This window comes from Melospiza georgiana, chromosome 11, assembly GCF_028018845.1.
Source record: "Melospiza georgiana isolate bMelGeo1 chromosome 11, bMelGeo1.pri, whole genome shotgun sequence".
Classification (NCBI taxonomy): Eukaryota; Metazoa; Chordata; class Aves; order Passeriformes; family Passerellidae; genus Melospiza; species Melospiza georgiana.
The window spans coordinates 7,021,367-7,038,936 of record NC_080440.1 but is presented as its reverse complement, the minus strand read 5'-3'; the positions used below and the strand labels follow the sequence as shown (position 1 = coordinate 7,038,936).

The window sequence follows — 17,570 nt, the reverse complement described above, 5'->3', positions numbered from 1 at the left end:
AATTATAGTTACACAATTATCTCCTCTTTGAAATATTTCAAAGTACTGAAGTTGGCATTCAGAATCTTACTAGTGAGGATGATCACTTTCCATTTCTCTCTCTCTTTTCTTCAATGGCAGCAACAAAACTGATCCTGCTTATGCATAATCCAACACACCTTTATTGAACATATTTTGCACAGTGATCACTTGTGAGTAGATTTTAGTTCTCCAAAATAAATGTCTAGGAAAATGATAAACTTACTGTGCTGAGTATTTCTCAAGTGAGGAAGTGCAAGACATAAGGTTGCCTCAGTATTGCTTGGCCATTATCTGTTTAAAAGATATAATATATGGCTCTTTCTTGGTGCTACAAGAATATGTGACTGTCAGTTGGTTTCTTCTTGTGGTTTTGCTAATACTAATGCTAAAACTAATAATACCAGCTGCCAGATGCAAACCAATGGTTTTTTATGAAACAGTGAGACAAAGCCTCTCAGGACATGATAGATAATACTGGTGCCCATCAGGCCTTGTTGGTCTGTCATACTGGTTGCTTGGGCTCCATCAATATTCTGGTTTGTAACCTTCTTGCTGAAGTGAATTTGGCTTTGTTCAGCTGCTCTCTGTTCAGCTGAATGTGTAAGATCAAACACCACCCAGTTGGAGTGACCTCATCCTGACTTAGAGTGTGCACAGAATTGATGGCACGATTAAAGGGACATCAGTGGAAGATTAGGGCAGAATCCTTGGTATCTAGGTCCCGTGATTAGAGCAGGATAATGAAGCAGCAATAAGTGAGTGAGCAGCAGATCAAGCTCCTGCACAGACCAAGCTGCTGCACACTTGCCAGGGTGGCAGCAAAGGAGTATTTGCCTGCTATGCGTGTGATTGTTTTAGTTCCCAGTTTCTCCTGCAAAATCCTTATGAACCTAACTTTTTTTTTTATCTTTGTCATGATGAGATCAGAGTGCTGGTGGCCTAGAGCTGCAAAGGAGATTTTAGTTGCTTACTGAGTAAAATCTGGAGCTATGTTAAGGTGCCCTTCCATAGCAGTCTGTACTCTGCTGTCATGTCATGGATCCGAGCTTCCTGGAGAAAAGCAATTAGCTCTCCATTATTCTAGGAATGAAATACTCTTGCTGACAGAAAATAAGTTTTTTTATCCTCAGGTAGAAGATGTTTATTTTGATATGCCTGTCTAAATTTCTCAGATGACAAGACACACAGTAGCTCAGTATGATAGAGAAAAGGACAAGTTTAAATTTCATGATTATTGTGCTTGCACTTAGTGATACAGACATGAAATAACAATTACTTAACCATAAAGGTTTTTTTATGCTTTGTTTGAATATACACATCTAATCCTATAGTTTGAGGAGTACTCTAACACTTTACACAATACTCTTAACCTGTGTTACTCTTTTTCTGAATGTTCACTGAAGTTCCAGCATGTCTAGCTGAACCAAACTCATGTGTATGCTCCTGGGTGTGCTTCATTTGTACTGCAGCTGCACCAGCACTGACACAGGGCACTTTGACTTTTTGCCCAGTACTTATGTAAGGAGTCAGTAAAAAAAAATGGGTTTATGAAACTTGATCTGTACATCTTGTATTTGCTGCCCAAAGCTATTAATTGATGCCCAGAGAGAATGAAAAGCACAAAATACTTGCTAGCTTTTTGGAAATAAGCATAAACCTGGGAGGAATGTCTTAAATTTTTAAGATTATTATTGCTCTTAAATTAAGTTTTTCCTTTTTTTTTGTAGGCATGCAGAAAAGTGTCATTTTATGAAAAATCAATTTTTTTAAATAAAAGAGTATTGTCTTTTAATATAGCAATAAGTTATGAGTCACAGTAAGTCCAACTGTTTACTCATAGATAGAAGAGTAAGCAGTAGTAGCCAAACACAATGGGAAGTTTTCTCTTTTTTTTTTTTTTTTCCCATCTTTTTTTCCCCTGCCCCTTCCAGGTTACTTTTTGCATTTTGTCAGAGATTGCTACATGTTTAGTAGGAAATAGACAATGAAAAATAGGATTTTGGTAGAAAACTGGCAACCAGACTAAGGGCTAGGTAAAGCTTTTTTTAAGCTCTGGAAGAGATCTATATTATCTATTTTATCAGGAAGTCCTGTGTTCTTTGTCCTGATGCATATATGATACTTGCTCAGCTATAGCACAGAAATGCTGTGATTTTCCAACTTGATGGTTAACAGTTATCTGTCATGGAGCAGAGACATGGGATGCCATCTCTCTTCACAGCTTTCTAACTCTGTCCAGCCCTTCTCCACAGTGTCACAAACCTGTTGTATAAATGCAAAGGTGTTTAAGGAGGAGTTTTTCTGTTAAAGTTTAATGTTGAACACAGCTGTCATTTTAGATCAGATTCTTTCCAGTGCTGTGGCATCAAGGAAGACTTTCAGGCTCTTTGTCCAAAGCCAAAACTTACTTTTTTCTGATAAAAGCAAAACAAACCAACAAAAAAAAAAATCAACATAAAAACCCAAGCAACAACAACAATAAAACCCCTCCTTCCCCTAAATTTTAGGGTTTAGAATAATCATACACAGGCACAGAAATGGGAATATCACTTTGATCTGCTATATAAGCAATCATGACATTAAAAAATAGTTTTCCTCTTAAGAGTTATGTGAAGGGAAGGGATGTGATTGGCAGCCTTTAAAATTTGAAAACTGAACACCTGGAGATAGTTATATTTTAAAATGTTTTCGGGCTGAGACAGAATTAATGACAAATGGGAACTATGTTAAATTGGCAGAAGATTAGTAGAATTTACTATTGTAATATGCTTAGCATAAAAAGCATGGTGGTCTTGATTATTCAGTGACAGTTTGTGTAGTCATTTTTCCAGTAAAAACTGTGGCAATCTGTCTGTAACTATATTCATGAGATCAAATATGCAGTTCGTAACACATCTGGTTTCAAAAATAATATTGGGTTTCTCTAGTAAGATGAGACTTCAGTGCTCTTCATGTGGTTTGTAAAACAGTTCTTAAGTAGATTTCATTTAAAACCATGAATGTTATAAAAAGACTGAAACATTAAATATTATATTTAATGTAGCAGCCCTACCTCGATTTGTATGTGTGTCAACAAAAAAAAGTAGGTCTAGGCAGGTTATGAAAAATGAGCTGAAAATTCTTCTTGTTTTGTTGATAGACAACATAAGTCGTGGTTATGCACAGAAGTGATAAGTGAAGATTTCATAGCCCTGCAGTGTTACAATATCTCTTTCAGAAACTGTCCCAGAATTCTAAAAATGTTAATTTGATGGATTTTTTTTGAATGTGTGTGTCTGTATATGGAAATCCTCTCTGACAGGTAGACTGTAAAACTTGTGTGTGATCAGCCTTAGTTCTCTTAGGTTATTTTTTTTTTTGCTATCACCAATTTAAAACACTTTCAATTAAAATCACTTTGTTGAGCCTGTTGAATGAACATTTGTGCAAATAGCAGTAGCATCTCAGTTTGCAGTTGCCAGAAGAGAAATACTCCTATTATCCAGATAAATAGCTGGAATTACTATTTTGTCTAGTTGCTTCCTAAGTGATGGAATGCAAGGAGGTTGTCAGTTTTATTCTAGTCCCTTCTTCTTTTCATCTGCTAGGTTTTTTTCAAGAAAGTAATACTCTCACTTCCTTCAGAAAGACAATGTCATCATAACAAACTCCCAAGGATTGCATTAGTCATCCACTGGCTTATTTGAGATTATTTGTAACTGTCATAAGCACTTGGATTTTGAATTTTCTAAATATACAGAATGTGGAAGAGCATTGAGTAATATTTCTCATTATGTCACAGGGTGTAGCATCACTGAACTCTCAAATAGTAACTGAACAGAGCTGCTCAGGGATTCTTGCCATTGCTATAAAAAGCCATTTGGCAATAAGCACTGCGTCATACTAGAAGCACAGGCATTTACTAGAGCATAAATATGCTAAAATATCTCATTTACAGTCTCTTCAGTGGCAGCTGTTCTAGAAAACTAAGTGGATGATTTTGATAACTAATTGTTTTAAATACTACAATTTTAAAGCAGTTGTTCCTTGAGATGGATGATAAGTTACTGAATTTGTTTGTTATTTTTGTCGGGCATTTCACACTTGAATTCTCCACTTCTTGGTAATTACCAGTCCAGAAATGATGAGTATTTCACAAAATTTTGCAGAAGATTTGTTAGGTAGTTTGCACCCATTGTTGCAGTTAAACAGAGAAACACACAGGAGTTGGTTCCTTTTCTTTTTTAGTCCAACTTCTGTATTCATTCATTACTTTTATTTTTCTAAGCTAATGAACACATCTCAAGTGCTACTTCCAAATAGGTCATAGAACACAGATGTACTAATTTACATTTCCCAGAGGGTCACAGGCTTCTGCACAGGTTGCACTGGACTTGGCTGTCACTCTTGGCTCTATTTGTAGCTTCATGAGTAGCCTGCTGCTTCCACAGTTCACTCGAGTCAAAATCTGTAAGGTGATCCTGAGATTGATCTGTGGTGGATTTGGGCACCTCTAACAATACTTGGCTGCAAAAGAGGTGTTACCACTGCCTTTGCACTCCCCTGACAGACCTCTTTCTTGTCTCTTAGATCTGTGGTTTTCATTTACTTGATTGCCAGAAGTGTCTTTTAAGAAGGTGTTGATGACACGGATCCTCGAGGAATCACAGGTGTCCCTGTGTCAGTGAGCACACGGTCCATGTGTCTGTGTAGGCAGAGCTGGGAGCTGCCAGGTGTTCTGAGAGTTCATGCTTCTAAAAACCTGCCTTTACAATAGACACTGTTTTACCTGGAGTGGTGCTAGAAACATAGAAGTTTTCATGGTTTGGTGTTAATTAAAAAACATGTCCAGTGATGGAACCTGACCTCACTTAATTCAGATACTCAGGTTTTCGCAGAAGAGTATCTGTTGCTGCCTTTGATGTTGCTGCTAAATAGAAACAAGAGGGGAAAACCCAACCAAACAAAAACTAAGGATGCTCAAAAAGCCCAGTGTAGGTCAATATTTGAGCTGATGTTTTCAGAGGTGTTCCGTACTGGAGGTCTGGTAGATCATACCAGAAGTTTGTCATTAAGTAAAAGTGAAAATGTTGGATTCAATATAATTTTAACGATTAGGAGACATACTAACAGATAATTCTTATCCTTTAAGGGAATGTGATATTTAAGCTTGCCTGGCCTGAGGACAGGGCTCTCTCGGCTTTATGTGTCTGAGGTCCAGAGCTGATTGTTTGAGATGGAGGGAGAGCTAAGCTTTACTGGCTGAGATGTGCAGCTCCCAAAGCTCAAAGAGATTCCCGTAACCCTCTGGAGACCAGCCTTGAGTGGAACCTCATGGATTACAGAGAGGCTTGAATCCTCTATGCTCTCTGTGTGGCAGGGAACCTCCCAGGACAATAAAGGAAAAATGCTAATGGAGTAAATAACATGAAGTATTTACAAATTCTTTCTATATGGGAGCTTAAAACCCTTTTCACTCTTACAGAAAGAAGACACAGCTCCTCCAGCAAGCCGCCTTTGACTCCTCCCTCCTCTTCAGTATTTTCCCTCATTTCATCTTTCCCTTCAAAAAACAAAGGTAGCAGTGGAAGTGGGAGCAGTCGTTCATCCAGTGGAGGTACTAGTGCATCATCATCAAATTCCAAGTTGTTGAAATCACCCAAAGACAAGCTGCAGATCAGCGGAAACAACAGGTTAATGCATTCGGTACAGCACAGCAAAGTTCCCCATGACAAAATGTGAGTGTGCCTTTTGAAACAGAGTTAAATGTCATTACTTGCATAGACACTGCTATGTCAAGAAAGCTTCCTTTTGTTTCAAAGTATTTTTGATTTAGAAAATAATTTTAAACTCCTCCAGATCTTTTCCCACAGCCTAGTCAAAGATTATAGTTAATGCTCATATCTGTGTTGAGGAAGAACTCTTGCAAAGCTTCACCTTAAATCATCATGAATAAAGGTCATTTTACTAGAGGCTCCTAATTCTTTGATGTAATCTGCATACTTTGATCATAAGGGAGTTTTAGCTCTGATTCAGGTGGTTTTCAACCTGCACATGTGAGATGACAGCAGTGCTGGTAAAATTTACTGCTGCAGAATGGTGCATTTCTCACTGGATGTAATGGGTCCATTGCCGTTGCTTTGGACAGTTTGTATTGATGCTCTCTGTCCATGAATGTAAGTAATGGTTTCTGAAATCCCTGGCCACTCTGAAGTGTCAGGGAAAAAAATGATAGGAGAGATTATGGATATCGTAAGAAATGTGAAAATTAGAAACATAGTAGGAGGAAGGCTTGCATTTATATTGGGAATAGATCAGAGTGTTGTTAAATAATAACATATTTTAGCTTATTTTTTTTCCAATTTTTCTCTCTTTGTTTTTCATAAATAACAGTATGACTCCATCTGTCAAAGTGGAAAAGATTCATCCAAAGATAGATGGTGCCCAACTAAAAGCTGCTGTTGGTCCAACTTGTTCTACTACTGTGAGTTCCTCAATAAAGACTGGCCTTAATTGTCCCTCAATACCAAAGCCACCCTTGCCTTCCCCTGGACAGATACTGAATGGTAAAGGTCTTCTCTCTGTGCCTCCATTTTTGGAAAAGAAACCTGAAGAAAATACGAATAATAGGAAATTTTTACATAAAAGATTGTCAGGTAATTTTTAAAAATTATTATTAGCTATATTTCTTTTAGTAGAAATATATGTATGGAAATAAGTTCCAGAAGTAACTTAAAACTCCTGTAATACTGTAAATTGTTGTAAGAGTTTTTAAATATTATAATTTATATCTATAATTTGACAGACACTTTAAGGATGCCTTGAAATTGACTTTTCCTTTCAGAAACCTGTACAAATCTCAAATGCCTGTCAGTCCTGACAGTTTTAAAATTACACTCTTTTACTATCTGCAAAGATTCTGGTTTCCTTCTTTCTATATGGAAGGTCCAAATGTACACAGAAAACAGAAAAACCAGCACCTGATAAACTGAAAAATGCAAACCCAGTCTGCTCTTTACACTTTTTAACACAATTATTTTAAGTGTTAGTAGAATGGTAGAAAAGTTCTCGACACCAAAGCCAACAGAAACCCACCATTTGTTTGTCACAATTCATAATGGTGATGTCTACTCCTAACAGGGAGCATCAAATCCTCCTTTGAGGACACTTACAGGTGTTTGTGGACTTGAGATCTGTATTTCAGCACCCCATAAGCTTGCTGAGAGTGTAGAAAAATTTATTTGTATACTTTTATTGTGCATTTTTATATGTACTCTGTCATATTTGTAAAGTTTCCAATATGATTAATTTTATGATGAAACTAAACCTTAGTATTTGAAAATGTCTTTTGCTAACTTTTCAACTGTGTCTTTTGCTAACTTTTCAACTTTTCAACTGTGTCTTTGACAGAGAGAGAATTTGATCCTGATATATACTGTGGTGTCATTGATGTGGAAACCAGGAAACCTTGTACTAGGTCTTTAACATGCAAGGTAGGATATCTGAATCAGAATAAGATTATCTGAAGTTTTTATTCAAATTCTTGAGGAACATGATAAAAACAGAGAACTGCATATTTTGCTGTTGGTAATTACCACTGTACATGGTACCTCTCAAAACATGTTGCTCAGAACCAAAAAAAAATTGGTTTTGAAGTTCAGTTAATTATTTATTCGGAAAGCATTTCTCAAAGTAACCTGGAGATTTGTATTTTTGTATAAATCCTTTAAACATGCATGTTGACATGGAGCAAACTGTCTCTCCACATGTAGGTAGCAGGGGCAGTGTGTTCCTCTTTTTGGGAGTAACCTTCCAGTTATAGATCATGAATTTTAAAATTCCTCATAAGCATTGAAAATATTGCTTATGCAGGATTTAAATCATTCAAGCTCTTCCCTTCTCACACTCTTTCCTCTCCCCCCAGCAGTCTGCAGCAGGTTCTTGGTAGGAATTTGTGTAAATGCTAATGCTGCTGGATGTACTGCTGCAGCCAGCTCCTGAAAGAGCCACGGAGCACACCTAGAGGTCAAACTCTAAATTAAACAGTCATAAAAACTTTCAGTCTGACAAAATGTATCCTCTGGCTCCAAAACCCTGGGGGGACACAGGGCTGTCACTTGCTCCCAAGGAACCAAGAATCCAGATCTCCTGCACTTGTGTAATATTTCAGTCCTTTCCTGCAAAGCAGCTCTACCCTCACTTTGGGAAAGGTCTGGTAAATAAACCACCTACAGAACAAAGGTGCATGAAGCTGGCACTAATGAGCCAGAGGAACTGAACTTGAACACATTGCCCTTTTGGAATTACAGAGGGGAGGAAATTGTTTTGCTAATAGAGGAGGGAAAAGCTGCAAGATTTTACAAGAGAAATAGGCAAATCAAAAGTGAAAAAGAAAGAGTAAAAACATTTCTCAGGAATTCTTTAGAATATACTACTCATAAAATAACTTTTGGAATTGCTATTTGTGTCTGAATTACGTGACAAAAATTTTTACCTACTAAAAAGAACCAAATCAAATCCTTTGTGCCATATTAAAAAGGTATTGTGTATGACTTTATCAATTTAGAAAAATAGCTTCCATTTACTTCACCTTACTTAGAATTGGTGCCATTTATACACATACACATCTTACTGTCTGTGTTCAGGACTGTAGTGTTCAGGACACTCAAAGAACTTTGAGTCCTCCCTGACTCTGGATTCTGCTGGATATTTTGAATTCCTCAATATCTATTTGATTACATTAGTTTTCAAGGAATATATTAGTTTATAGGAGGCAGCACAGTACTTTTCTAAATATTTTTCAGGTCTCCCATTAAAAGTCTGATTTTAAACATTATTTTGTTGAATATTTTTTGAAGTGGAAGTAAATATTTTCTCTTCTTGGTTTTGCAGGAGTTGGCAGTTGAAATATCAATGTAAAAAAAAAAGGTTTTTGGTTCTAGTCTTAACCTTATTAAAAATTTGGCAGTTTGGTTTTTAAAAAGAAGTTTTAAAGAAGCCTTTTACCAAATTGCTGGGTTAGTTGCTCTGTATCAGACAAGGACATAATCATCCACCAAGCAATTTTAAAATTTGTTTTCTAAGTCATATTTCCATTTGTTTACTAAACCAGGACTGTGATGATTTTCTCTGTTTTGGAGCTCTCTACACATGTTTTGAGTGTTTGACTTCCACAAATGTCATAGCCTGGGATTAATGATTTATTCCTGGTTCTGCAGACACATTCCTTAACCCAGCGGAGGGCTGTACAGGGTCGAAGAAAACGATTTGATGTGTTGTTAGCTGAGCACAAAAGCAAAACCAGGGAAAAGGAACTTCTTCGACATTCGGATCATCATCAGCAGATGCCCCCTCTCAGGGAACCACATCCCTCACCTACTAAAACTTCCCAGGAGCTGCACCAAAATTCTCATGGAGTTACTCTTACAGAATCAAAGCCTTTATTACCTAATAAACCCAAACCTCACCCCCCCAGTCTTCCAAGGTAAGGAAAATCTGCAGATGCAGTGGTATGAAATGAGCACTGGGAGCTTGATGAGGGAGCGATATGGATCTGTTGGATGGGGCAGTGTGTTTGCTGCAGGCCTGGTGCCTGTCTGCAATTAGCAGTTACCTGCTGAGGGTAAGAGAGTAGTAAAACTACTGTTTGGAGTAGTAAAAGCTGACTTGCAATCAGTGGAAGCAGTTGAGCAACAATTGGGCAATGCTGCTTTTCTGGGGGTACCACCATACTCTGTGCTTGCCCTTGGCAGGTTACAAGGTGGGCAACACCAGGGATCTCTTAATTTAGATTTCTTTCAGTAATAATAAGCACTTAAAGGGTGGAATTTTTAACTGTACTAGGTTCAATAACACCTGGTTACTGCTTGTCTTGCCAGGCCTCCAGGCTGTCCAGCCCAGCACAGTGGAAATGCCCCCAGTGAGTCTCCTTCTGTCCACGAGTCCCCACACCCTCCCTTGCCTGCAGCTGAGCCAGCATCTCGGTTATCCAGTGATGAGGGAGAATGTGATGAAAAAGAAGAGCCTGTTGAAAAACTGGATTGTCATTATTCAGGTCATCATCCTCAACCAGCCGCTGTACGTTTGCAAAGTTAACCTCAGTCTGTCTCTGGCTCTAATTGTGTAAACAAGTTACTTTGGGGTTTTAGGGGTGGTTTTCTGCGAGGTGTGTGATACTTTTTTTTCTTTTTTTTTTTTTCTTTTTTTTTTCCCTCCCTATATTTTGAGAAAATTTTGTGGCCTAGTAGGCAGTGAAGGTTTAACTAGTTACAAAATAAACATGCTAAAAAAATGTGTTCATAGCTCACTTCCCCAGTCTAAAAGAAAACAAAATGCCAGCATACTAAAGATGAAATTGCTAACTGCTCTAAAGGGCTGTGGTTTTGGAATAAGTAAACAGTGTCTTTTTGGTGCAATTTTCTTATTGGACTCCCCTGTCCACACCCACATACATTTTTTACTCAAGTTACCAACATCATGTTAAAGATAGCAGTAAGGTATTTTAATATTTAAATTTTGACAAAAGTTATTAGTATAACTAAAAGCAAATTTATTGTCCTGGATGTCAAATTATATTTTTTTCAGAAACAGACTTCTAGCTGATAGCTGGTAGGTCCTCAGAAGCAGATGTTACATAAATATGTCTGTGTGTATGATGTTTATACATAAACAGACATACTGCTAACCTTCTCTGTTTAATCAAAGGATTTGATTAAAGTCAAATTTGACTTCTTCTATTAAGTATGGGTGTATCAGAAGACAAGAAAATTCTCAATATACCAAGGCCAAAAATTTTAAATAGTTGTTGGGCCACAGACATAAAAACTCTAATTTATTTTTTGATCCTCTACTTAAACATCTAAAAGCATATGTATCATAAACAAATTGTTATTCAGAGAGCTGTCACTGAAAGCAGAAATCACCAATAAAATCATGTCTTTTCAGTTTTGCACATTTGGTAGTCAGCAAATTGGAAGAGGTTATTACGTCTTTGACAAGCGGTGGAACCATATTCGATGTGCACTTGACTTCATGTTGGAGAAGCATCTGAATTCACAGATGTGGAAGTGAGTAGAAATGAAAGTTCATATTCTTCTTGGTGTTTGTAGAAGTACATAAACCTTGTGATTCTAGTTAAAGAAAGTAATCTTGTGTTCAGACTGAAGGTTGATGGTTTGTGCTTTGCATTTTTTGCAACAATTAACTATCAGTTTAATATAATCAGAGGCATTAATCAACCTCAAGATACAATCATTTTAAGGTAGCATTATTAGTATATATGAGTATTAGTCTGAAGAATGGTGACTATGTGAGATTTTATCTTTCTTTTTCTATTCACCTGCAGGAAAATTCCTCCAGCATCCAGTACCGCAGCATCAGTCCGTGCCCCACATCGGACAAACCTGCTGCCTGCCTCTCAGCACGGGGTCAGTGCAGCAGGGTTCCTCTTGCCCACCACGGTTATGTCATCGCCAGCGTTGGTGTCTCCTTCCTGCGTGTCCCTGAGCAGCAAATCGGTACCATCCCACGGGACGACGCTCAGCGCCAACCCCGCTGCTCTGGGTGCCGTGGATCCCGTCTGCAGTATGCAATCAAGACAAGTGTCTTCTTCCCCTTCAACACCTACAGTGCTTTCCTCTGTACCTTCACCTATGGCCAGCAAACCTCAGAAAATGAAATCCAGCAAATCTTTTAAACCTAAGGAATCTCCTGCTGGCAGCGGCACCTGTAACAGCACCGGCAGCGTCAGTAGCAGCGGCGGCTCAGGAAAGAAGCGTAAAAACAGTTCCGCACTGCTCGCACCTTCTCATTCCACAGAGTCCTTTAGAAAAAACTGTGTGGTTAACTCTGGGACCTCCTATCATCCCTCAGTGACAGCTTCGTCCCACAGCGTTGGCCTCAACTGTATGACTAGCAAAGCTAACTCTGTTAGCCTCAAACATGACCAATCAGGGAGGGGTCCTCCGACCGGGAGCCCTGCAGAGTCCATCAAGAGAATGAGTGTGATGATGAACAGCAGCGACTCCACGCTCTCCTTAGGGCCCTTTGTTCATCAGTCTAGTGAGCTGACTGTAAATTCACACAGCAGTTTTTCACATTCACATACTTCCCTTGACAAATTAATAGGAAAGAAAAGAAAGTGCTCACCTGGTTCAAGCAGCATCAACAGCAGCAGCAGCAAATCAAACAAAGTTGCCAAATTGACATCGGTGAACAATGTTCATGCAAAACACACTGGTGCAATCCCAGGGACACAAGGACTGATGAACAATTCTCTGTTTCATCAGGTAGGAGATCTTGACTCAAACTAAGCCAGCATGAAATGCCTCCTCATGTGCTTCTAATTCATGTCTTCTCTTTAATATTAAATAGATAGCCAGTTCCAGATCCTGCTTGAGTAAAAGGTAGTTCTTCTTTTTGTCCAGTACTCGTTTTGAGTGTTTTTATGGTGCATTTATTCAAGACATTTATAAATGTTCTAAATAAAAAAGCTATACTTTAGGAAAGAAACCTTATATGGGATATTTCAAATTCCTTAGATGCTGTTGCCTGTGAATTGCTTTCAGATAAAATTCATTCCTCTTATTTTTAAACCATAATTTTAAAAAATAATCTTGCCAGCCTGCCATGGAACTGAGCTGTGTGCCTCAGCCTGACTCCTTGTTTCTGTGTCAGGAACAAACATTCTACAAAGTGGAACATAATAATGATGCTGATAACAGAACTGTGATACTGTGATAAAATAAGCCTATTATCCCAAGATGTCATTGACTAACTTCTTAGTAATAATGAGATTAAATGTAATAAATCAGATAATAAGCCTTTTTAGTTGGTAAGGCAAATAGATATGCTATAAAGGAAGCAGATCTCATGAGTATGTAAGATCTCATTTTAAAAATTAGTTTGGGGTTTTGATTTTTTTTTGAAACAAATCTCGCTGGAAAAGTAGTGCATTCAGGACCAAAAATGCAAGAAACTTTGTTTTCTCTGCTGCTAAAAACTGAAATCACTGTACCTGGAGAGCCAGGTGGGCGGTAAGAACTTTTTCAGAGTGGTTTCTTAATTTTCAGTTTCAGCCACAGAGGAAGATTTTCACCTTTTTGTGTATTTACTTAAGAAAAAAAGCCTTCAGATGGCTGAATTTATTTTTGGACTTACGTAATAATTACTATTTCAACTATGCAATATAAGTAAAAAAGAAATATGATTTGAGTGAACTAAGAAGAAAAGTATGCTTGAAATCATTACAGCTTCAAAGAGGTTTAGCTGAGGATTTTCAAGTCTCAGAGAGACCAACCTGAGGTTATCAAGGTTGCTTTGTGCCTGAGATTTTCCTCCAAATATGCCCTTGTTAGCCACAAAATAAGTTTGTTTTCAGTGCCTGCACTGATGGTTCTCTCTTTTCTTGCCCCCAAGCCAAAGGCCCGTCCCTGATAGCTGAAGGCACCAAGGTGAGAAACAAACTGGACAGTTTTCACTACAAGCAAAACCTCCATCTGGATTTCTGGACTCCAAGATGCCTTGAGTTTTCCCAACTTCCCATGGTCCTCAGGTGTGGAAATCTACTGGACTGTCACTTAAACAAGGAATTTCCCTGAAGCCATGTCTGTAGCAGTGAATATACTAGAAATGGACACTGGATGAAGTTCAGCCACATAATTGCTCTTATCAGTGTTAACAGTGGTCTGGACTGTTTGCTACAAATCTGTGAGATTTTCCTTACAGGAGTACATCATCTTGCCACTATTTGACATAGTTTGGCTGGGCAAACGAATGTTTTCTGGGGGGAAATAAACATTACTGTGGACTTATTTTTATACTGATGGTGTCTTTTGTAGGTGATAGCTAACCAGACAGACACCCTCAATGGAGAGGACCCCGTGACAAGGGGAAAAATGTGTGAGGCACAATGGAAAGAAGCCCTCAAGAAGGGAATATGGCTTTAGTGTTTTTATAGCAATGTTCCTTTAATGGAATATAAAAAATAGCACAATTCAAAAAATAGTCTGTTTTGCCCAGCCTTTTGCAGGTAATTTGGGATAAGAAGCTATCAGGAGTTTAAAACAAAACAAACCCAACAAAACCAGAAAAACTTGTTTGAGGCCACTGCTCAGAAAACAAGTATAAAAATGCCGTATTTGTGTGATACAAAACCTATTTTCTATTCTTTTGAATGAGATTTTATTGTGGAAGAAAAGTTAATTTTGTTCTTTAAAAATTCCAAAAAATATCAAACAGACAAAGGCAAATAACCTCTAAAACTCTATGCCCAAAGAACCTATTTATTGACCTATACTGTATACCACAGGCCTTTGTTTTTTTTAAAAGAAAAACTGTATTGATGAAATTAGGCTGGATTTGTCTTCCTCTTCCAGCAGATGAAATTAGCCCTTTTAAAAATGAGTTTTTAAAGTATTTAAATATTTTTAACAACCATAAAAGTCAGTTTCTTTCTGCCTTGTTTGTGTAACAAAATTGTTGATGTGTGATGTCTTCTACCGCTCAGTAAGTTTGGGTTTTTTAGTCAAAATTCTGGAATAAATGCCAATTTGACAGCAGAGTTCACTGTGAAGCACTGGTTTGTGCATCACAGTCATCCCAGACCCATCCAGGCTTTATGAGCATGGGAGGCTTTACAGTTTTGTATAACCCAGCCAATTTTTATGAAGTATTTTGTCTTGCTTCAAAACACCTCAAAAATTAATTCCGCCAAAGGGCTCATTGTATTATGGTTTGACTCATCTGGATGTTTTTGTTAAGTTTTTAAACATCAGGTAAAGGCTCAAAACTGACTAAACTTTTATTAAGGGGGCAAAGCAAAGGAAGATGAAATCCTAACGAAGAAGATTTTTATTTTCTGCCTTAAAGGGGCATCAGCTATTGCTAAGAAGAGACAATCTGAGCCTGTCCAGCTGTTCACGTAGCCCAGCCTTCTCCCCGTTGTGGTGGCAAGTAGTAAGTACATCAGGGAATCCAAAGCCACTCTGAGTAGCAGTTGCTTAGTTGTTTACCTAACAATGCTTTCAGTTTCTCCTGAACTTCCTATGAAATCATTGTTATACAGCAAAACAACAAGAAGCCTCTATGCAGACACTTTAGCTTTGAATTGATACAAAAGATCACACTGAGAAAGCAATGTACTAGAGACTCTTATTATGCAAACTTTAAAAAAAAAAAAAAGTAGACAACTTTTCAGGAACAAATGGATTCGTATTTAATAGGATGCCCTGTTGAAAGGATTGTTAGAACTGCAATTTGTTTAATGTAAAAGGAACCAAAGTGAAATGCTTCAAAAAGAAATCCAAGTGTATTAAATCCTGCATGTTTGGAGAGAAATCCATGCTCTGATGAAAGTCCCTGGGGCAGAGCTTCCACTTCAGGATAGCATCAGTCACAAGTGCAATTTGACTCTTGGTAGAAACAAAGGTAAAGGAAACAGAAATTTGACAAGATTGGGCGCTGGCAAGTTTGTGATTGAACTGTCCTCTGGTTTTTAAGATTCTGTTGATCTGAAAGCAAAATGGCAAATTTGTGCTCCTTCAGTAGCATGCAGATGTGTACAAAGTGAATTCCTGATGGCTGCTCCTCCAGAGCCAGTGGGTGCAGCCACCTGCACCATGTGGGCTTGAGCCACTGGAGCAAAGAGTCCGAGCATAAATTCTGCCTGCCCTAGACGTGCTCTAAATATTATGGTTTAGATCTTGGTTGTAAGCAGAACACTGTTCCTGAAGCTTTTATTGTCACATAGTTCTTACTGTAAATAATTAAGGAAGCTTAAAATTAATTTCTCCTTGCAAAATTGAATTTGCAGTGGCTGGGTTGTTTCTAGACAGATTTTGGTATTAATTTAAGAGATACAGTTTTTATAGTCTTTCCAACTTCTCGTTATGACTCCTGCAGTTTTCTTAACCTAAAAAATTGCTGCAATGATGAACAAAGAATTATACAAGAAAAAAAAACATACTTTTGTATCTTTATTTTGGAATTTCTTGTTCTATTATAAATATTGAAGTATCCCTATTTCAGAAGACATATTTTGTTAATTGATTGTACATATTTAAATATGTATTTTTGCACAGGTCTTTTTTTCTTATATCCAGTTTTGGTACAATTGAGATCATCTAGTATTTATTTATTAATTAATTAAAAAAAAAAAAAGCAAATACCTTTTTATAATTTGAAGTGGTTCACTGCCAAGCCAATAGTTAACATGCCTACTTTGCAATGTAAGGGATGCCTCCGTTTTGTGAAAGCTGTGTCCCTTTTCCCTGTCCTGGGAGTGGGTGGATCCACGCCGAGGATGCCGAGCCCGGAGCCCTCGTGGTTGGTGTGGCATTGATTGCTTCTCAGTTGCCTGACTCCCAGCAGATCCATAGCTAAGTGACACACTGCTTCTCTTTTTTTAGTGTTCGTGTGCGTGTGTGTGCGTGCGCATCCGTGTGGGTCTCATGTGGTTTCAAACTAACGGAAAAACTGAAAGTGCCTGATATAACTAGTTTTAAGCTTGGACTGTTTAGACAGCTTCTCCTTAAAAGACTTGAATGTTCAGTTGAAATTTTGGAGCTTGCTTTTTCCACCTATATATAATATATATGTGTGTGTGTGTGTATATATACACACACACATGCATATATCTGTATATCTGAAATTAATGAGATGGGTTGATAAAAGAAAGCAAATTATACTGGTAGCTTTTGTAAAATCTTTTAATTTGAATACCTTCTGTTGGAACAATCCCATTGATAACTCATATTTAGTATAATGCCAAGGGTTTGAAATATGGTTTTAGCCAGCAGTTTATTTAACTGTCTCACTTTGAGAAGGGGGGGGAGCAATATTCATTAGTCAAATAATTTAGAAAATGTTCCAAATTGTTGGTATTCCAAAACAAAGAAAAAACCCCTAGTAAGTACCTCTTAAACCATGAAAAAATAAAGATGTGATTTCCAAATGACATTTCTAAGGCAGTTGTCTTCCTGTAAGAGTTCTCTTGCCAAGGAATCTCTCGTCTTTTACTCATTCTGTCCTGGAGGAGGGAATTGGGCTTAGAAAGATTCTTAAATGTTTCACTGTTCAGCAGAAAATAATCATTTTTACCTTTTGTGCGAGATATTTTATGTTTTAAAGATAATTTTGAAATGAGCACTACATAATGTCAATGTGAATGTAGGCCTTGGAAGCATCTTGCTCGGTGTTGAGCCTGGTTCTAAAAGCAATCTCCTGTGTAAAATGTGTGAATAGTTTGATAATTTGTATACATAATCAAGAGCATCTGATCAGCTGAACTCTGTGTTGGCTGCTGTATAGTACATGAACAAATGTCATGGGATAGAAAAATTACTTTGGATATTTAAAAGAAAAATAAATATATAGTCTATTTGTTTTGTAACAAGTTTCTGTAAATAAAATAATTTATACTATTTATAAGAAAAAGTTGTGCTTTGCTTCATGAAAAAGATTAGTTTGTTGAACAAACATGTTACTAAACAAGGCAATAAAATTAGGACTTTTCAATAAATGAGGTTGGTTGCATGGAATATATTATATGTTTCTGCTTCATTATAAAATCC

General features: G+C 37.5%; 1 protein-coding gene across 1 annotated transcript in view; it reads left to right on the top strand.

Annotated features, from left to right (window-relative positions):
• Positions 1-17,570, top strand: part of ATXN7 (ataxin 7) — a 60,255-nt gene extending 42,685 nt beyond the window's left edge. The window contains exons 4-11 of the mRNA XM_058031764.1: positions 5,486-5,738; positions 6,394-6,656; positions 7,411-7,493; positions 9,219-9,484; positions 9,879-10,077; positions 10,945-11,066; positions 11,345-12,287; positions 13,417-17,570. Of these exons, the coding sequence (XP_057887747.1) occupies positions 5,486-5,738; positions 6,394-6,656; positions 7,411-7,493; positions 9,219-9,484; positions 9,879-10,077; positions 10,945-11,066; positions 11,345-12,287; positions 13,417-13,434 (2,147 nt within the window). The 3' untranslated portion in view covers positions 13,435-17,570. The remainder of the gene's footprint in view (positions 1-5,485; positions 5,739-6,393; positions 6,657-7,410; positions 7,494-9,218; positions 9,485-9,878; positions 10,078-10,944; positions 11,067-11,344; positions 12,288-13,416) is intronic.